General features: G+C 41.6%; 1 protein-coding gene across 1 annotated transcript in view; it reads right to left on the reverse strand.

The window, feature by feature from the left end:
• The window catches only part of OLA1 (Obg like ATPase 1), a 112707-nt gene that overhangs the window by 61928 nt on the left and 27810 nt on the right, over window positions 1-22969 (reverse strand). The window contains exon 5 of the mRNA XM_054972578.1: window positions 850-1025. Within this exon, the coding sequence (XP_054828553.1) occupies window positions 850-1025 (176 nt within the window). The remainder of the gene's footprint in view (window positions 1-849; window positions 1026-22969) is intronic.

Consider the following 22969-nt stretch of genomic DNA (forward strand, 5'->3'; position numbering starts at 1 on the left):
TTTGCTATGCAGATTAAAATAACATTGTTCCAGAATGTTTCGGGAGAGTGTTCGTTTGTAGTAGAAGAATAAGATTCAGGTCTAATAGCACCTTAAAGACCAACTAGATTTCAGAAGTATGAAATTTCAAGAGTCAAAGCTCTCTTCTTCAAATGAACTTTAACTCTCAAAAGCTCATACCCCGGAAATCTACTTGGTCTTTAAGGTGCTATTGGTCTTTAAGATGAATTAAAAACTTGTTAGTCTTTAAGGTGCCGGAAGACACCTGTTTATTTCTGCTGCAACAAACTAAAATGGCTACCATTTTAGAATTATGTTATCTCATAAGAAGCCAACTTTTGATGCAAAGGAAATGGGTAGAAAACAGACTGAGGAAATACACAGCAGAAAAATGAGAACAAGAAGATATGCAAGTAGCACAATTAAGCTTTGAAAATGAAAGCATTCAGACCACATAGCTAAGGAGTAGTCTAGATTTGTTATTTTTTAATTTAGGAAGGCGAGAATCAAGCCAAAACATGCAGACATGCAGATGTAAACTATTCACTATTATTATACCAAACTTGTACTTTTTATATAATTCTAAGAAAATTTTGTCTCTTAATTCACTTCTTATGTAATCACAATTTGAACCTGCAACTAAAACTGAGGCAATTTATTTACCGCGACATACATATTGATGGAACAACACTGAGGTAAAAAACATCTTAAATCTGGGGGCTATCTAGTGTTTTTCCCCCAGAGCAGTGAATTCTAACTTCTGATAAAATGCCATGCCAAATCCTGTCATATTTAAAATCAATCTTCACCTGAAACGGTCTTTAACAATTGAATGCATTTCTTACTTACGTATTCAGGTTTTAATTTCTTGTCACCTCCTCTTACGGCCACTTTTTCTAGTTTGTCTATAATGGGCATGATCATTTCCTCATCTTTTAGCCTAAGTTCTTCATGTATTATTTCAATGTCACGAACAGGTTCAACGCTTCCTTCAACGTGTGTGATATCATCATCATCAAATGACCCTGGGGGGGGGAGCAAAATCAGATATTAAAAATAGTACTTTCACTTGACAAAAGCATACATCACACCTAAAAGATCTAAGATCACCCCCCTCCCCCAATCAACATAGAGATTAAAAACTAGACCAAAGTGCCTTAGGAAGCAATGTGAAGCAGGTCTACTAAGAAGCAAGTCCCATGTTATTTGATGGAACTTATTACCCAAGAAAGAATCCTTAGGATTGAAGCCATAGCCACCAAGATATTACAAAACTTGCCAGCAAGGATGTCCATACTTTTCTGAACAGCAAACTTACCAGTAACCTACAATGAACTTTTTCGTGTCGGTAAATTAAATTATTCTCTTAAGAGGTGGTTGAATAAAAAGTATCCTTAAATTACGTTATCAACAAAAGCAGTTAGAAACAGAACATCTTAAGTCACACGTTAAGTACATAAAGCCAACATTAAAATTTTATGAAGTTCCTGTCAAAGAATTCTGAAGTTCTGTCCTATAGTAATGGGTTTCCAAGGGAAACAGGATCTACAAAAAAAAAAAAAGAGGCCTGCAAATCATCTGGCAGACCTCTTCTCTGCTTCAAACTACTTTATCACTATGGTTCTGACGGTGATTAGATAATGAACCACTCAGACACACAATTTACACAGCAGCTAATTTCGTCGGTCTGATTTGAGGGTATGGTTTTTAGGGGGCCATCAAAGAAGCGGATGAAGGTGCATTTGTCATATATGAGTGACAACCATTCACACTATCTCAACCAAAATAGTGCTGGCCCTTATTAGAAACACATGCTATTATCACATATTTAAAGTGCAGTTGAAGCCATAATTTCAAATTGCCAACTGGAAACATAAGGGTAAAACAACCAGATATTACTGAAGCATGTGTACTGACTTTATGCCCCTCTGAAGATATAATATGGCAACATAATTCAATGGAGATACTCTTGAGATCAAAAAAGAATAGCATAAAAGCAAAAAAAATAGAAATGTCTATATAGGAAACTATAATTTAAGAATTTAGGCCTATTCATGAATTATACATAACATACATTTTAAATAAATTTTATACACTGTAACATACATAACAAATCCCACTACCTCTAAAAACACTACTTTAAACGTGTCTTTGGTCTCTATATGTTAACAAAAAGCATTAAATTTTGTTTACTGGACTGACTACCTAGCCTTCCAGCTCATATCCATATGATTTGATTCTTTATTCTAGCTGTATTTAAACCATGAAATGTATTACTGGGAGTTACAAACCATCCTGTAACTTATGAGAGTGTATGAAAATCAATCACCTATCACTTATTGCCAAAGAAATGTCCAGCAAAGTTAAGTCTGGTTATTTCCCCACCTGCCCAAACTGGGGGAAATTGTCTACATACTGCACCAAATGACAAAGTTAACAGCTTGTAACCTACCCCCACTTTCGGCTTATCAAAGTAAGCTTCCAGGGAGGAGGGTTGTACACCTGTTCCTCCCGACCACTGCAAACCCGCTGTTTACCTCTCCTCCCCTCAATCTGCAAGGGGGATTGAGGAGTTACAGCAGGAAGAGGGAAAGCAAGACCCATTCCACAAGTGCCACGCTACTAGCAGTTCACTCCACACAAACATCTTTTTTGTCCCAAGTACACACATCACAAGAAATATTTGTGGCAGCTTCTTAATTAACATAATTGATGATGAAAAGAGAAGTCCATCTATGTTTTTTGTGACATGGTGATGCAAGTGATGCAGTAGTTAGAGTGTTGGACTAGGATATGGGAGACCCAGGTTCTAATCCCCACTCTGCCACTGAAGCTCCCTGGGAGCTTCAATGGCACTCTTGGCCTAACCTACCTCACAGGTTCGTTTGTGGTTAAAATGGAGGAGAGACCCATACTGGAAGTCAATTTTATAGACAAAAGGGTGGGATATGAATGAGCTAATAAAATGTTTGGAAAGAATAGTGACAAACTCCCAGCGTGAAATGATGAGCATGTGGAAGGTTACAGATCAGTGAAGCCCCTAAAAAGTATCCAACGAAGTAATGAAAAAGAGGTTGATTTCCAGCCTGGACATGGAAAGCAGAAATTATAATTAAGTGGACTTTAGTGAGTAGAGGACCAAGCCACTGTACTGTAAATGTCAAGCATATGGAAGAACATAGAGAGAGGTCTATTGTTGGCCACAGCTACTCTTTTCTTTATTATTACTAGTGAATTGTACTCCTTCATGGTGGGAGGCATGTACAGTAAGGATGCTTTCATGTCCTCCGCTATGCCCACAGAGCTGACATATGAAAAGTATCCCCCTATCACCATACCAGTATTCTAATATATCTCTCTCTCCACTACAGATCTATGTGTTGCAGTATCAAAGAAATCTTGGGCTGGACAACACACAAAACTGTTTGGAAAATGTCCACTGTAAGAAACTATTTCAGTGAGTGGTCACATTGCATGTGGCACCTTTACGGTACAAGCTGAGAAATCAAAGCATCAAAAGCATTTTTGAATGGATGACAGAAAAGGCGTCAGTAAAAAATGCAGTTTTGTTGTGTGAGAGCATGTGTGTGTGTCCCATGCCTAAAAAATACAACAAGAATGGTGCCAAGCTGCTCTATAGCTGTAGAAGCCATCTCCTGGTTCGTAAAAACAAGTTGAGTGATTACAAGTGCAATCTGATCCATTACCTTCCTCTTAGAAATTACTATCAAGCTATTCATAAGAGAGAACAGGTCATGTTCTCAAAATCATCCAACTTTTGTCTCCAGTTTTATAAGCAGGTGGATTTCTCTCCCTCCCCCCTCAGTTTCTAACCTAACTAACCCTGTAGGATTTTCCCACTGCAATGTGAGAAATATATTTTGTAAACACAACTCTGAATGGCTAGAGTGGCTGCCAGTGTCACCAATCAAGAGTGGTATTGAGAGAATATACAGGTTTAAATCATTCATACAGGTGTAACGAAAGTATGTGTAGGTTGTGTGTATTGTCAAGGAAGATGGCAGTATACAGGGCTTTTTTTCTGGAAAAACAGGTGGTGGAACTCAGGACCGCACAATGACGTCACTTTGGGTCAGCTGGAACAAGGGGGGGGTTTAAAGTTTAAATCGCCCTCAGCTAAAATGGTCATATGGCCAGTGGCCCCACCCCCTGATCTCCAGACAGAGAGGAATTTAATTGTCCTCTGTGCCGCTGGAGCAGCGCGGAGGGCAATCTAAACTCCCCTCTGTCTAGAGATCAGGGGCGGGGCCACCGGTCATGTAATCATTTTCAAGAGGTGCCGGAACTCCATTCCACCATGTTCCAGCTGAAAAAAGCCCTGGCAGTATATATTTAGCTGCATGTATCATGTATCACCCCACAACAGAGAGTTCACAGGCTCTCAATACAACCAACTTCCATAAATCTCTTGCAATTTATGCTTCTTATGCTGGGCACAATAAAAAAGGATGTTCATACTGTGCTACGGTTGTGAAGATGGAAGATAGACATGATGAAACTGCAAAGAGTCATGCTGTCTCTTTGGCTGCAGTTTAAAAAACTGTTTGAGATTTTGGTTAGAATGACCGATATACTCTCTATCCAATACAGAGTACAGAGTCAAAAAGTGAACAGTCCCTTCCATCAGCTGCTTGATGAAAACTGGAAATAAATTTAGCTCACTCAGAATCATCTGGAACAGCCAGTTGATGTGATTCTAACTTTTGGAAGAGCTCCAGAGGTGCAGCTATTGAACGGCCAAGGGGAACCACAAGTACTGCAGCCCCCAGTTCTGCAACCTTCTATCTAGGGGTGTGCACAAAAAAATTGGTAAATGCAATTTTTTAAATCAAATCTGGAAAAAAATTCAGAACTCCCTGAATTTTAAATTGATTCTCTAATTGAGTCTTTATTTCTGAAAAATCCAACCATTGTTTTCTGTGGGAAAATAACTCTGGGGGCTATACAGTGGGCTGGAGGATATCATTTTTCAAATAAACTTCACCAAATGTGGAGGGAACCTACTCCTGACTGTCCTCTAAAGACTCCACTAATTTCATGGTTTGGATCCTTGGGGCCAGTTTTATGGGCCCCCAAAGAAGACACCCCCACCCACTCTCCATTATTCCCTCTGGGGAAAAATATCCAGGAGCTATTCAGGGGGCTAGAGGTGGCATTTTTCAAACAAAGTTTCAGGAAAATTGGACCCCGATGATCAATTCTATGGGCAAGGTGCCCTCAGCCATTCCATTGTTTCCTTTGGAAAAAAAGTCAAAGCTGACTCCCCCAACACAGAAACACACTGGAGCAAGGCTGCTACGGCCAAGGTACACTCCCAAATGCAAGCAGAGCTCATCCCAGAAAAAGCCCAACAGAATCAAACTGAAGCAAGGAATGGAATCTCCCCAGAACCAAAGTGAAGCAACGGGACCAGCACCACACCAGAGAATTGCATCCATTCTACCCAAACCAAATTGAAGCAAGGGACACTGTTGCAACTTAGCCCAAGAGAAGCAAACTAAAGCAAGGGAATGCCTTGTGCTTATGGCTGAGTACTGCTTGGTTCTGTTCTGTAGTGTTTCCCCTCTAACTAAACCCAGTGCGTAGCTGCTGTGAATGACAATGGTTCATTGAACTAAATTGTAACAATGTTCAGGGGCCCTAGAATGGGCCCCCAGGGTCCAATCTTCCTGAAACTTGGTGGAGTTTGCTTGAAAAATGCCACCTCCAGTCCCTCGAATAGCCCCCAGATATTTTTCCCTGTAGGGAATAATGGAAAGTGGGTGGGGTGTATTCTTTGGGGGCCCATAAAGTTGGCCCCCAGAGTCCGATCTTCATGAAACTTGGAGTCTTTAGAGGACTGTAAGGAGTAGGTTCCCTCCAAATGTTGTGAAGTGTGATTGAAAAATGACCCCCCAGCCCACCAGATAGCCCCCAGAGTGATTTTCCCATAGAAAACAATGATCAAATTTTACCAAATTTTTACTGAATATTCAGTAAAAATTTGAAATGTCTGAGTTTTGATTTGAAATACCTGGATTTTACCAAATCACCCAAATTTGGCATTTTAATTCAAATTCCAAACCAAACTGCACACCCCTACTTCTATCCAGGCTTCTTTGCTCAATCAGGACAAATCTATTGTACTACCATGACAAAGGGGACCTCCTAAGTAAGGGCTGCACTTGCATCTCTCTCTTTTAAAAACAAATCTCCAGATTACACCTACAGGGTTCAGAAATAAAAAGGGCTTGGACAAGAAGCTATGGCCCACCTTGGCACAACGTCCAAACACACACACACAATGCTGAACTCTTGTATTATCCTTCCAAAAGTACGTCCAGTATAAACTGGCACAGTTGCCTCCTTTCTTTCTTACATTTTCAGAAAGGATCCTGAAAATGTCATCTGATCTATAGACAGCAGTGCAGGAGAGTACAGAAGAAATCAAACAGCTGAATGGATTTCTGCCAAAAAGAACATGAACTGCATTAGGCAGCACACTATGCTACACTGTGTAAGCAATCAACGAGTTCTAGTTGTGGAAGCAAATGGAAATGCTTCTCGACACTGTAGATAGCCTTAGGAAGCTTGCTGCAATATGCCACTCCTAGAGCAAATCAAACAAAATAGTGCATAAACATGTTGCCAGGCATCACATTTAATGATATTATATAACTATTCTCTTCCTTATTTCTCTTATAAGAAATCATAATGAATCATAAAAGGATTCACTTTTAACATATTTTAAAATTCTGTTTGAAAAATAATGTGCATGACCTTTTAAAAAATCACTTTTTGCATGTACATTTTTATTGTTGTGTACAATAAAAAAAGTTGAATTTCAAAACTATTCTGTTTCTGGGAGATAACATTTCAAAAAACACTTGAAAATAGAAATTCAGAACCGTTTTTAAAAATGTGGTAACATTTTTAATAAATATTCCTTAATATTAATAAAAATCGACCCATTTCACTAAATACTGCAATATTAAAGTACATTTTCATATATCAAGGGATGCTGCTATCATAACATGTAATATGTATTATTGCTTTTTAATTTTTATTTTGTCAATGTTCATAGATTGCCAAATTTCAAGTCTTATACAATGCTGAAATGCACTTAAATTTAAATTAATATTATTTTTAGAATTAACTGGAACTACCGCTTATGTTGTGATATGTTTGCACTCTCACTAATCAATTCCTCAGACGAGCACTTTCATCTCTACAAACATTAACAGAAAATGGCACACATGTTAACAGAAATTAAATTGGAAGAAAAGTTGTACATTCACTAAATCAACACACTAAACTCTATACTGTATGAAGGAGAGCTTTATTGGTAATGTTTTATTGTAGCCTTCAGGCATAAGTGATATACAAAAATTGCAGTAAAATGACATTCCTAAAGCTCTACTTTTGTGTATTCTGTAGGGAAGCACCTACAGCGTAAAATACAGAATGGAACTGTTTGCCTACAGATTGGCAATCCTTCAGCAAGAACTGCCATTACTAAAAACATACAGATCAAAAAAAAGAAGCACCCCTCGGGTAAAGACAAGGCAAAAAAAAAAAAGTGGAGAACCACCAACCGAAAAGAAAAAAATACAAAAAATATAGAAAAATATTTTTATATCTAATATTATATCTATTGAAGTGCAATAGTGATAAGGTGCTTCTTATGTATTGCTTGAGTAGAATGAAGGCTCCTGAGGCCTACAAGGCTATTCGTATTTGGGTGCCAGCATGGCCAATCAGAACTGTTGCTTTGTAGTCCAATTGCTGTGCTCAAAAATAGACAGTTGCATATAGTTCATGAAAACGAAGGATTCTAGCTGCTTACATTGTATTGGTTGTTGTAAAAGTGAGTGTGATTTCTACAAGTATAAATTGGTTACTGTTGAGCCTAGGTCTTCAGTCTGTCTGCTTCCAATCTCCAATAAAGATGTTTATTGTAATAAAGAGCTGTTAATCTCAATATACAATACTGGTGACAAGGATGGGATACAAAGGCGGGTATAGGCAGCCCTGCTAAATCACAACCCAGAGGTGATACACAGCCGCACTGTTGCAAATTGACAACAGTGAATCATGGCCTCCAAGGGCCATTTTGAACCTTTAAACTCAACCTCCGAGGACTGGGAGGCATTCATTGCGAGGCGAATTAGGTCATGGATGCTGACCTACAGAGGGCGACCTTCTTCAGCGTCTGTGGGCAATCCACTTTTGACATAGCCCAGGCACTCGTGGTACTGGCTCAGCTCCAACCTACGGCATTCAACATCATCAAAGACCGGCTCTGAGACCACTTCTTGCCACAGCTGTCAGAGATCGTCAGCCGACACACTTTCTACAAGTGGGACCAAGCCCAGAGCAAGCCAGTGGCCATTTTTGTTACAGCTCTCCGGCAAGCGGCACAACAATGCAACTTCACTGACTGGAGACTGCGCTCTGAGATTGACTAGTATGTGGTCTGCAGGACAAGAAGCTGCAACGACGGCTATTCGCCAAGAAGGAACTCATGTTCAAGGAAGCCCATGAGGAGGCACTAGCAGTGGAGGCAGCTGACCAGTCGACAAGAGAGGTGTGCCAGTCGCGGAGTCTTCCCCTAGTAAAAAAGATGGAACCAGTCTATCATGAGAGCATCGAGAGCGATTCAGGGGATGATGACAAAGTTCACAGGACTCAAGTGGTACCGTCCAAGAGCCCTGCACCAGCTGTGGAGGAAGCCATGACCAAAAGTCCTGCAAATTCTGCAATGCCGAATGCCAGGCTTGCCAAGAGGGGGCACATCGCAAGAGCAGAGGTTCCCCGCTGCAGCGACGACAACACCTGGAACGAGGGGGTTCTTTCTGGCTCGAAGAGTGCCACTCCGTAACCGAGTGCTCCCGCCATACCACAGTCCTGAAGACCTGAATACCTACCAGAGAGAAGATGAGGGTAACGTTGCATATTGAAGAAATTACATGTTAGATGGAGGTCAACACCAGATCAGCGCTCTCAATCATCTCAACAGACACCTACCACCGAGTGTGTCCCAAGTAAAGAAGCCGACAGCTCGAGCCATGCGACATATACTTGACGGACTTCCAGGGTTGTTGGGTTCTGATGGCAGGCATCAGCAAGTTCAAATTTAGTTTTAAAGATTTTCGTGGCCCCCTCTGCCTGGTCATCATCAAGGGGCACTACACAAGTTTGCTGGGGCTCGACTGGTTTGAAGCGTTGGGAATCCACATCACCAGTGTCCATCAAATCAGACAATCGAACATTGAAGCAGTCTGTTCTGAATTTCCATCCGTATTCGACAGCTCCTTGAGATGATACACCGGACCACTGGTATCCTTCGACCTGGATCCTACAGTGCTACCGATCCATTTCAAAGCTCGAAGTGTTTCCTTCGCTCTCAAGCCATGCATCGACGAGGAGCTGGACTGGCTGGTCACACAAGGAGTTCTTGAACCAATGTCACGTGCCTGCTGGGAGACTCCCATCATCACACCCATCAAGGCGAACAGGGCAGTACATATCTGCATGGACTATAAGTGCACCTTAAATAAGGCACTGCAATAGCATGCTTAACCAGTGTCGGTAATGAGTCACCTCCTGCCATCACTAGCAGGGGGCAAGATTTTTGCAAAGATCAACCTGGCACAAGCATACCAGCAGCTTCCAGTAGATGAAGCCACTGTGGAAGTATAGACCATCGTGACTCATTGAGGTGCATTCAAAGTGAAGTGGCTCCAGTTTGGGGTCAGTGTGGCACCCAGAATTTTTCAAGGACTTATAGAGGGACTGCTCAAAGGCATCCCCGGTGTCATTCCGTACTTTGATGACATCCTGATCACAGGAACGTCCTCTACAGAACTCGCTGACCATTTGCGACAAGTTTTCTGTCACCTCCAGGACGCCGAACTCAAGGTTAAGAAGGAAAAGTGTCAGTTCGGCGTGGCTCATGTAGAATTCCTGGGATTCATGATTGATGCTGATGGCATCCACTCTATAGCCAGCAAAGTGCAGGCCATTCGTAGTGCACCAACACCTCATTCCAAGAAAGAACTCCAAGCATTTCTTGGGCTCCTGAATTTCCACCACTCTTTCCAGCCGCACAAGGCATCACTAGCCAAGCCACTGCATAGACTACTTGAGAAGAAAGCGCCCTGGGTCTGCAGTCGGAAACACAACCAGGCATTCTCCGTAATTAAGGACCTCCTTTCATCAGACAGTGTACTCATCCATTACGACAAACTCACACCTCTCGTGCTCACCTGCGATGCCTCACCTTACGGAATCAGTGCAGTCCTGAGCCATCGAATGCCTGATGGTCAGGAGGCCCCTATCACGTACTTTTCCAGGACCTTATCACAGGCGGAATGGAACGATGCTCAGATCGACAAAGAGGCTCTTGCTCTCGTTGCTGGTGTTAAAAAGTTCCATGACTATGTCTAGGGACAGCACTTCAAGATCGCTACAGACCACAAACCACTACTTGGCCTTTTCACACATGACCAACAGACCCCGCAGGTCATGTCTCCGAGAATGCTGCACTGGTCAGTTTTACTGTCTGCTTACGATTACGAACTTTTCTATTGTCCAGGCAAAGCCTTGGGACATGCCAATGCCCTTAGTCGCCTGCCACTGCAGGGCCCAACCGCAGACCCTCCTGCTCATTAGGTCATGCAGCTGGAAGACCTGTCCCAACTACCTCTCCATGCGGCAGACATCACAGCCCACTCTGCCAAGGACCCTACGCATTCTCAGATTCTCAACTGGGTATGGAGGGGCTGGCCTATCAGCCAGCTGGACACTGAGTTCCAGCCTTTCAGCTCCTGCCCGCATGAGTTATCAGTCCACAAGGGATGCTTGCTCTGGGGGAACAGAGTCATCGTTCCACCCAGACTGTGTTAGCATGTGCTAGAGGCACTTCATGTGAGACCCTCGAGGAATTGTCAAAATGAAGGCTCTGGCCCACAGCTACATGTGGTGGCCAGGGATGGACCAAGCTGTGGAGAGATGGGCACGGACCTGTCTGCCCTGCCAGGAGTCTCGGCCCGATATGCCACCGGCCCCTGTGCACCCAAGGGAGACAACACACACATCGTGGTTGCGGATCCACATAGATTTTGCCAGGCCCTTCCAGGGGTAAGTTTTTCTAATTGTAGTGGACTCCTTTTTGAAGTGGCTGGAAGTAATCCCCTTATCGACCATAACATCTGCGGTGGTCATCCGTTCATTAAGGCATCTGATTAGAAAGAGACTATTCACCCTGTACCGCTGACACAAGGGCTGAATCGGCACCAGCAACCAAACAGAGTGGAGATAGTACAGAGGCACAAAGCTGTTTAGCAACTCAGTCAAGTCTGGGGAACTCCTCCACTTCTCCTAGCGGGACAGAGGCCATTGTCAATTTCAAGTCACTCATCTGAGAACCGTCTATAGCAGAAGGGTTGCGTAGGTCTCAACAGGATCGCCATCCCCCAGCTTATCTTAGCAATTTCATCTGTAATGGGGTAGCCTGAACTTAGGGGGAGGGGTATTATGTATTGCTTGAGTAGAACAAAGGCTCCTGAGGCCTACAAGGCTATTGGTGTTTGGGTGCCAGCACGGCCAATCCGAACTGTTACTTTGTAGTCCAATCGCTGTACTCAAAAGTAGATACTTGTATATAGTTCATGCAAATGAAGGAGTCCAGCTGCTTACATTGTATTGGTTGTTGTAAAAGTGGGTGTGGTTTCTACAAGTATAAATTTGTTACTGTTGAGCCTGAATCTTCAATCTGTCTGCTTCCAGTCTCCAAGAAAGATGTTTATTATAATAAAGAGCTGTTAACCTCAATATACAATCGTGCTTACAGGTAATGTAGATACAATAAATACAATTAATAAATACATTCAATAAATTACAGTCAAAGTCCAAATCACAAACCAAAAAGTGTAAAAACGGCCGAAAAGTCCCAAGTAACTCGTGTTGTTTTTTCTACTAAAAACATGAGTATATGAGTTACTTATCACTATTGCACTTTAATAGATATAATCAGGGCTCATTTCGAGGGGGAACGCGCAGGAACGCAGTTCCAGCAGTTCCCCAAAGAGGTCACGTCAGGTGGCCCTGCCCACCTAACTCTTGGCCATTTGGGGCACATTTCGTCCTGGATTGGGGCCGAAACGGCCAGGATCGGGCCTCTGACGGGTGGTGGATCACTCTCCTGTTCAGCAGCGGCCCAATCCTGACCATTTTGGGCCCCTTTTCGGCCATTTTCAGCCCCTTTTTGCCATTTTGGGCCCAATTTCGGCCCTGACTGGCCAGGATTGGGTCCAAAACAGCCAGGATATGTGATGTCAGGGGTGTGTGGCATATGCAAATCAGTTATGCTAATGACACATTTCTGGTGATGGCAAGGGGCGTGGCATATGCGAATGAGTTATGCTAATGAGTTCCTCCAGCTCTTTTTCTACAAAATGACCCCTGGATATAATATTAGATATAAAAATATTTTTCTACATTTTTTGCATTTTTTCCCTCTCAGTTAGTGGTTCTCCACTCTTTATCTTTGCCTATTACTAAAAACATGCCATAAATGCCAGGGATGTGAGAAAAGATGAAACTGAATTAAGCATTCCCATAGTATGGTTTGACACAGAAAAGTTAAACAAATGTATCATTAAACCACAGATACATGGATCCATTCCCTGAATGCTGATTGCATTTTTAGAGGTGGAAAATGCCAACAAGTTGCAGCAAACTTATGGCAAACAGGGTTTTCAAGCCAAGGGGTGTTCAGAGGTGGTTTGCCAGTGCCTGCCTCTGCGTAGCTGATGGTCTCCCCTCCAAGTACTAAGCCAGACAGAAGCTGCTTAGCTTCTGAGATCTGACAAGACTGCCCTGGCCTGTACCTGAATAAATCCATGCATCATAACCCCATATAATCCCTTTCCCATCCAAAAACTTTCAGTTAGACCTAGTGTCACAGCTTGTATCTCAACGTAGCAAGTTTTATTTCTCTGATTTGAACAGCAGTCTTGTGTTGTCCTTCTTTTCCATCTACTGCCCCACCTCTTTTTATGACTAAAATCTTTTTAAAATAAATTGGTAAAAATATCTAAGAGACAGCATTAATTTAATTCTAGTTCCCTTTAAGCAAAATCTAAAGCACGGTTACTTCATAAACATTGCCTAAACTGTCTTCTTGGGATCACAGTTCTCAGCACTTTGTATCTAATTCAGAGAAAGGGAAAAGATGGGCACATGGGTTCATTTACATACATTCGACATCATTTTATAAAAGAAATGAAGTCTGCAAATCAGCAATGGAGAAGATAGACTTTGAAACTAGGGATTGGGACACAGAGGGTGGGTCTAGAGAGGTTTGGGGGGATTGCTAAACTTGTCTTTGTGATCTACTATAAGTCATCCACACTGAGAAGAACGGGGAGAACTTGTCCCTTCAGTTATGAAAGCATTCTAGCACACCTCTCTCCAGTGACACGGGGTTCCCGGGCAAAGATACAATTAATATATTTGCCAAGCTCATTTAGATCATATATGGGATCATTATAGATCATTATATAAAATGTATGGGAGTGAGTTTTCCCTAGCATATTCTAATCTAGGTCCACAGTGGACTCAACTGCCTTTCTTTGCAGAATGTAGGACTTAGTTCCCTTAGATGGTCAGATCTCCAAAAATACGTGAAGAACAAGCCCCAGATTTCATCCTCCCTAGTAAGCGCTGAGAAGTGCTTCTTTACCCTTGATTTCAAAAGCTTCTTATTTGATAAGGAACAATGCAGCCAAGTTGTCCATTGGTTGTGGGAGCTGGCTCATTTGAGCAACCATAAAATGCATTGAACTATTCCGAGGAATACCTGGATATGGTCTCCAAGGTTTTTTGCTTGCTAAAGGTTATACTATGAGCCAAGCCACAAGTGACACCTGACACAGGTTGGACACTTGTCAGCTTCCCTCAAGTTTTGATGGGAAATGTAGGCATCCTGGTCTTGCAGCTGTAATGGAGAGCCAAGCTGTAAAAACAGGACGCCTACATTTCCCATCAAAACTTGAGGTAAGCTGACAAGTGTCCAACCTGTGTCAGGCATCACTTGTGGCTTGGCTCTAAGAGACTGGACTTCACTACATCAGAAATATTCTTGAGATCTTCCAGTTTGGAAACCTTATCCAACTTACAGATTCACAGGAAGGCAACAGCATGAAGTGACTGACTGAAGAATAAGGTGATGATAGAGCACAGCCTGGGTAAAGTTGTAATGAAATGCCCTCAAGTTTAAGATTACCTTTGTTGACTGGGAGTATTAGTGGGTCAGGGCATTTCCCCACCCCCCTTTCCAATGGGGTATACAGGTTTCCTAAACCCCTATGGTCTGAAGAGAGTATAACTGGCATCAGGCATGCAAATAGTGCCCACCTCGTGGTAAAAATAGATATTTTGCTGCCCTTTAATGCTTCCCCAAAATAGAATGGCACATCTGGGCCGAATATTAGTATTGCCCCTGATGAGCATAGGGAGTTCACGCTCAATTACTTTCTATTCTCCAAAGTGACTTATTGCCATGTGTCCTCAGTCAAAAATGCTGAAGGAGCACCCAGTGTTTATCAGTCTTCGGGAACAAAAAGCACAGCTTGTTTTTCCTGATTAGGCTTTAAAGTCCATGGAAGAATTGTGGGACAAAAGTGTAAACACTGCAAATTTATTTTACTGTATACTCGCCACAAACACATTTCCGAGATTAAACTTAAAACCTTTTCCACTTCCATCTCTATCACTTTATTTCATTCTCTGTATTTTAGAGAGCTCAATCTCGTTTTCTTGATAACTCTGTCCAAGCCACCCCCCTCATGATTCACCCATGCCAAAAACATCTCTATATAATCCCAAATATTCAGCAGCAACCACAACTCTGTGTGGTGGATTCTTTTCCTAGTCTCAATAATTTCATATATATTTTTGCTTGACGGCCTTAGTTTGATCTTACTGTACGGCCTTGTCAGGTTATTTATGCATTCCTGCTTCTTTCCATATTTTAACATGGCAAATCCTATCTATATTTTACATGCACTCTTTAAATAATAAGTTGCCTTCAGATATTGTTCAACAACATGCACAGTCTTCTGCCGTTTCTTACATCGTCCATATGACAATTATTTCAAAACATCCAGAGATTTTGCCAGCGCTTATGTTATACCTGTCAAGATCTGATGACTCTATGTTATGTATTCCTCTGAACAGAACCACTACACTTAGTTACAGGCTATCATCAACCAATTCATTCTCTTGCTAAAATCAAGTCATCCAATTACTCCTTGACTAATCAAGGCTGTTTTGGCTTTTTCTTTTTTCAAAAGGTACTCAACAGCATAAACAGTTCACTTACAAGAAATGGAAAGGGGCTAATCAGCAGAATTATTGTTTTGCTGCTACAATTTGCAGTATTTAAATGCAGTTGCTGATTGGACTGAAAGTTTTATGATACAGCACAGGAAACTACTTTGACATAAATATGAAGCTTGCCTATGCTTTGTCTACTGTAAGAAACTGATGTAGAATACCAGAAGAATGTCTGCAGAGTTTCACTTTGATATTTAAAGTATCTAAGCAAATACTGAATAAATGTTATCAGGTTTCAACTAATAATTGACAATATCTACTCTTACATTTTTAAATGTCCTTATGCTTCAATATATACTAGTTTCTCTATTCCATTTCTATTATTTCCGTGACCTTATTCTGATAATAACTATCATATGATTAATTGACTTGTTGAGCTTTTTCATCACTGGATACTTGCAAGACCTATAGAAATATACAAAACTCTCAAAAAAGCTTTTAAAATAAAGAATGTCTCCCATATATTAAAACTGTACAACTGCGTAAGTTGAGAAAGTGGTTACTAAAAGTCTAATTGTGAAAACTGGAACTCTAGCTTCAAGGAGATTTATCTGCCCCCTTCAGTGGCCATCTTCTGCCAGGGAATGAAGGCTTGTTTGTTTCATTAGTGATTCCTCCTTCCTGCCCAATGTTTCAATTGTTTGTGTGTGTGCACGCGAACCACGAACCATGAACTTTCATGAACCTGCCCCTGGTTCACGAACCGGTTCATTTGGTTCGTGAAAACTTCACATCCATTCATCACTTCTGCGTCAGCAGAAGGTCCCTTCTGGGTCAGCAGAAGGTCTGTAGGAAGTCCATCCCCTGTTGCCTAGGAAACATTGATTGGCACCAGGCTGTCTGTAGTGACGAATGAAAAAATGAACCAAATGAACCAGCCTAAAAGTTCATGGCGGTTTGTCAGAAATGGGATCTGATGAACTGTGGTTCGCGAACCACAAACTGGCCTGGTTCGTGCTTAATTTCGGTTCGTATTTCAGTTCGTGCCCATCTCTAGTCTTCACTGCTATTGCTGATAATCTGGCAGCCAGAGTCACAGTTTAGTACGGTGGCAAGCAGGAGACATCAGCTGAGTTACCTGAAATGCTTCCCTAGGATTGCCCATCCTTTGCTTTTGTTACTCTTTAAGTCAATCACTATGTGGTGAGAGCTGCAACATCTGTCCCTTGGCCACATTCCCAGTGTTGGGGACACATCTGTCAACAACTTAAAGTCAAGTACATTAAAACAGAAGTGAAAAATAAAATTCTCTGACAAACTTGCCTTCTGGAGGAAGAATTTTTTCAAATACTTTGGTTCTCCGGTGCTTCATAAAACACTAACTAGTTGTAATCATTTGCAGTGTAATTGTGGACATTTATATGCTTTTCTTATGCACAGAACATAGCTATTAGAGCTGAATGGTTACGGCGTGAAGTATAGGTTAGATTGGGTGAAATTAAAGCAAATTACTCAGGGATGTGGAATTCTGAAAATAGAAACAGCCAATGATTTGCAACCCTCTTGATGATCAGCTTCACAGAACCCTAAATGGCAAGAACTTACATATTTTAAAGTTAACTAGATTTTTTCAATATTATGTATAAATATATTTTAAATGAAAGTACTCAGTGACTTCAGAAATAATTATTTTCTGTGATTTACAACTCCCGTTTAGGTAAAGATTTTGTTCTATTAAACATGTTCTCATTCTTAAATTCTGACTGATCCTGAAGAATAAGTAGTTCAAAATACTATTATAGTTTGTGTAAACACACTCATATGCATACATTTATAAATATAGAAAAAACATTTCTTCATTGAAGTTACACAGTGAACTTAATTTATAGAATAATGAAATTCCATTTAAGGTCAGGAGGTCAAAGCTAGCAGCACACAAGCACACAGAAGCTTGAAAATGCTTTTGCTAGAGACTTTAAATTGCTCTTTAGACATGCTCCAATACCAACATGAATGGAGGAAGCCTGCTATCCTAACAACATCCCATTATACTCCCCTGCACCAGTTATACTGTTCAGACAGCTTCCTTCCTAAGGTACCCTCCCTTAGGGCTGAACATACAGCTACATGAGATTACAGGCATTCTCAATGGTAGGCCCAATTCTTTAGAACTGCCCACCAAACTGGGTGACGAGGGCACTTTTCCTCAGGGCCGGCACACCCATTGAGGCCAGGTAGGTGGTAGCCTCAGGGCACGAGGGCACCGGAGGGGCACTGGAGGGGGTGTCAGGGGTGGAGGGGCACGTCGCAGAGCTGGTGTGGCTGGGTCGCAGCTGCTGCAGCCAGCCAGCCCCGTGCTGCCACCGCCTCCACACGCCCCCAGCCAGGCGCAGCAGCCATGAACCGCTGCCAGGGCAGTGTGCGGAGCACGGAGCAGCCTCCACCTGCCACCCCAGCCATCCACCGGCCAATGCCCCCGGCTTGCGCTGTGTAATGACGTCCTCGCGTGAAGATGTCATCATGCAGTCCATGGGGGGGGATGCCACAGGCGCCAGAAACCCTGGCGCCGGCAGTGCCTTTCCTTGTGACATTTTAGGAAAGCATGTACGGTAGTCCTATTCCAGATGGCATTTGTTGAAGGGTGGATTTTTCTAGCCAATTTAGCTGTGAGTTTGTTGGTCTGTCTGTTTTAAATCTGAATGCTTTTAATTTAGTTAACCACATATTTTATTTTTGTTAATTGGACTGTTCTTCATGGCTGAGCTCAATTCAAGGTATTGGCTATCACAAAGCCCTTCATAACCTTAGTCCCTTATAGCTACATGACTACCTCTCTCTCTATACTCTGCCATGGCGGCAGATGCCACCCTGCAAATGGGGTGTACACATGCATTCTCTGTGGTGGCTGCCCCCTTATGAAATGGCCTGCCTGGGGAGATTAGGAAGGCCCCCACTCTCTTGGCTTTCCACAAATCATGCAAAATTGAATTATTCAGGAGGGCTTTTTTACACAGGTAAGAGGGCTGCACTATAAAGAAATGGTGCAAAGAGTGCAAATGGTGCAAAGAGATGCTGGTAAAGGGACAGGTATTGTGAACTATAATACTGTGTACCTACTGAGCAGTTTCTGTGTCATTTGTCATGTTAAATAGCTTATGCTTTGGTTGTTGTGGGTTTTCCGGGCTGTATTGCCGTGGTCTTGGCATTGTAGTTCCTGACGTTTCGCCAGCAGCTGTGAGAGATCTCTGTCTTTTGGTGCTACACCTCTGAAGATGCCAGCCACAGCTGCTGTCGAAACGTCAGGAACTACAATGCCAAGACCACGGCAATACAGCCTGGAAAACCCACAACAACCATCGTTCTCCGGCCGTGAAAGCCTTCGACAATACAGCTTATGCTTTGTCCCAGCATTGTTTTCAGCCCTGTATTGGCTTGTGCTTATATTCAAATTTATGCAATCCATACCCTATTGCAGTGTTTTTTTGAATGTTTGATTGTATTGGCCTACACTGTGTAATTCACCTTGAATCTCAGTAAGCAAGGCAGACTGTACGTAACACAAATAAACAAATGAGTAAGTTGCATCCTTGAGTACAAGGAGATGAGGCAGGATGGAAATATTTTAAATACACAAACATTCAGCTCAAATTAATCAGTATCTCTAAATGTTGATCTAACTGAATTCAAAGACCTATTGCTCAAGTCAGATCAATATTGCTAGTGGCTGGGATGAACTTAAGTCTTTGTGAAGCCCAACTCAGTTCCTGAATTAGGCAGCTGCCTCTCAAACAGGATGCAGGATACCAGCATCAAAAAATTTTGCATGTCATCTTGATAAAGTGTACATTAAGAAGTCAAGGTTCAGAGCTTCTCAAAATATAGCCGCACAGAAATGGAGAGCTGGGACAGAAGCCCTCAATTGGAGTACAGTTATCTCAGACAGAAACAGGGCTGGGGTGAAGCGGCAGAGACAGTACAGAAGCTGGACCATAATACTGCAAATTTAGAGAGAAAGCACAATTTCATAGAGCGAAAAACCACTAGTTTATTTCTGCCACCACTGCAGGTGCACTAACACTCTTTAGCCATCTGCTGGGGAAGAATGGCACTCAACTGTACTCATGCAGACTGACAGTCACATAATTTTTTTTAAAGAGCTAAGAAGAATGATTTCCTTACTGCTTTCACAGAATTTGGAAGGGTCTATCTGTGAATAATGCACAGCTGGGTAAATTCAAGCTCAATCTTGAATCAGTAGTATAGGTTATATTCACGTGTCATGAATAAACCACAGTTTGGAATGTGAATCACCCCAAAATCCTTGGGCTCACCTACACTCCCCCCTCCTCTCCTCTTGCACAGAGCCAAGACTGAAGACTTTCAGGTTTAGAAAGTATTTGATGTAACAACAGTTTGATGCGACATGCAAAAGTTCAAGAAGCTCCTCCTCTAGAACAGAAGAAAAGATTCCAAAGAACCACAGAAAGAAGATTTTAATCATTCCTCAAAAAATCGCAACAGAGTGTAAACACGTAAAAACAAAAAGAGAGATTGGCAATTCAAGTGGTTTCACATTTTCACAGTAAAGAACACTGAGTGGATAGGTACACAAATGATGTTTGGCCTTTAGGATTAAATGACTCAAACGGTTATTGAGATTACTAGACTAATTCCCATGAGTAAGGGCCCTGAATCTTGACTCATAAGCAGTTCAAACCGTACTGATTCCTAGGAAAGTCCCAAAAGGCCTATACTCCAGCACTAATAAGTGTGAGCCAGTTTGGTGTAGTGGTTAAGAGTGGTAGGACTCTAATCTGGAGAGCCGGGTTTGATTCCTCACTCTTCCTCTTGAAGCCAGCTGGGTGTCCTTGGGTCAGTCACAGCTTCTGGGAGCTCTCTCAGCCCCACCCACCTCACAGGGTGATTGTTGTGAAGATAATAATAACACACTTCATAAATCGTTCTGAGTGGATGTTAAGCTGTCCTGAAGGGTGATATATAAATTGAATGTTGTTGTTATTGTTGTTGTCATTATAAATTAGAATTCCAAATTATTCACACTAAATATATCTTTCAAAACAAATTACTGAATTCCACATGAAACAGACATACTAAACTTGGTTGACCATTACTGACTTTCTGAGGAGCAGAATGTCACCAAACCAAGGTTCTAGTATTTAATTGGTATTATAGAATATTAAATATATTAATGTGGTTCTTGAATGTCAATTTAATGAAAAGTCAACTTTTTAGTTTATTCATTTCTTTAATACTTTCTGAATATGAACAAAACACTCTTCTACCTCGAATTCCCTTCATTCCTGAAACACAAGCAAAATCAATTTACAATATCAGCTTCTTCAGCGTATCTCACCCCCCCCCCCAAAATCAAGTTCACGTGTCATATCCCCGGGGAAAGATTTTTTGTTTTAAGGACTTCCCTGTGAAGCTGTTCTTCCACCTTCCATTTAGTTGACTGCATTTTTACAAGCACCAGTCTAACAAACCAGGACCGAGAAGCCATCTCATGCATATTGCTGTTGTCCCACATCATTCAGAACAAACCTTTTTAGATCGTTAACTACCACAGGAGTGCTGATTACACAGGCACCAGCAATTTCCTAACCAATGACCACCTGAACAATGATGTGTTCAGCTTCTCAGACCCTGAAGCCTTTCAAAGGTGAATCATTTCACAGTTTGGAACTAGATCGCCATAGCAACTTCCCTTTGAGGGTTTTAGAATCACCATCCAGTAATTCTATGATCATCAAGCTCAACCATTCCCAATGGTTCTTTTCACAGCAGATGGGAAAAGGAAGCCTTGAAATTTTACAGTCTATTTCAAGCAATTCATCTGGCAGCCTATTAGAATTCAAAATATTTCGACCTTCAATCACAAAGCATGTTATCTGAAGCTGTGGTGATCTCAAGTCAAGACAAGCAGACATTTTAGTCTAATCATCCATGATGAGAAGAGACTGACAAAAAAAACTCTTAATTCAACCACCATCAAAATGCTTATTTTAACTGCATGCAAGTCTTTCAACAGGCAATGAAAACACACCATGTACCATTTTTATCACAATCATCTGCTCAAGGGAAATATGAATTCTGAATATTGACATGAATCCTGGCACTCTTAAGATTGCTTCAGAAAAAAATATGAATTTTTGCACAGTAAAAAGGCATATTTATATTGTTATCTGCAAAATTTAATGAAGGAAAAACATTTTTATATAAAAGATTTAAAGCATTTAAAAATATGCAAACTATAATTACAGTAATTATAGTTAACCTCATGAAATTGATCTATTTACCATTAAGCCAAGGCCAAACGATATAAAGAATAATCAATTTTATACCATATTTGAACTAGCCAAAGTGTACAGATCTGATAGGCAGAATCTGAACCATTCTGTTTGCCCAACTTAGATTATTTGCTTCCTGAAAAAAATGACAGTGGTTTAGCTATTAACAAACATTATGCATGGTATAATATATTGTATAAATTATTTTCCATAGGGAATTTCATGTCTACCTGAAAACTTCCACAAGAGATCATTAATGTGTAAAACCCTGTACATACACAGAATTGGAATTCCAAGATCATTCTAGATCATTTAATGGACTCAGGAGCACTGTGACTGTGAGCCAATGATTTTGCTCACATCCAGAGACTCTAGAAAGTGATGCTGGGAAACCAATACTCTGCATCTTGGCATCTGAGTTATTAAATTCCACAAGATATCACTAAGGGACAAACTAGGTGATACTGCATCCCTGGAGATGCTACCACATTTTACTGACAGAATTTCCCATGGGGCATTTGTCCATTAGAAAAGGGCATCAGCAGGGAGGGCAGAAGAAGCCCCTCCTTTTTCCCATGCCATGGTCCCAAACAGAATTGGGCCACCTCACTATTTGTAAAGTATGGAAATCCCATCAGTAAAATGGCAGCAGCATCCTGTTCTGAACTGTACTGATATTGATTATTTGAATACCATTAACTGAAACTTAATCCAGACAAGCCAAGGGTTCGATGGATGGGTCCTTTGCCGTGCTCTAACAATTGTGTTCAAATTATTTATTTATTTTATTTATACCCCACTCCCCCCCCCCAATAAGCACCAAAAGCCACTGGCATCATTCTCCTCTCCTCTATTTTATCCTTCCCTTTGAGGTAGGTTAGGCTGAGAGGGTGTGACTGGCCCAAGGTCAACTAGTAAGCTTCTGGACGGAGTGAAGATTCGACCTGGGGCCTCCTAGATCTTAGTCCAACACTCTAACCAATATGCAATACTGGCTCTTCTGGATGGGTTTACATTCACGGGGGGCGGGGGGGGGCATCCATAGCTCAGACTACCTTATACCAGCCTGGGTTGTTATGTCTGCTGCAATCTCTCCTGGAAAGGGATCATCTTTCCAGTATTAGCCATGCTTCAGCAATGCCTAGTCTGGTCTATCACAATGTGCTATACATTTGAAAAGTCATTTTACACTTCTGTCTGTCATTGATTGTAAACCACCTCAGCTTGTATTAGGCAGGGTATAAATTTCTTAAATAATTTTTAATGCTTCAACCATACAAAAAAGGGCAACCAGGTCAACCTGCTGGAGTGAGCAC

Source organism: Eublepharis macularius, chromosome 2 (assembly GCF_028583425.1).
Source record: "Eublepharis macularius isolate TG4126 chromosome 2, MPM_Emac_v1.0, whole genome shotgun sequence".
NCBI classification, from domain to species: Eukaryota; Metazoa; Chordata; class Lepidosauria; order Squamata; family Eublepharidae; genus Eublepharis; species Eublepharis macularius.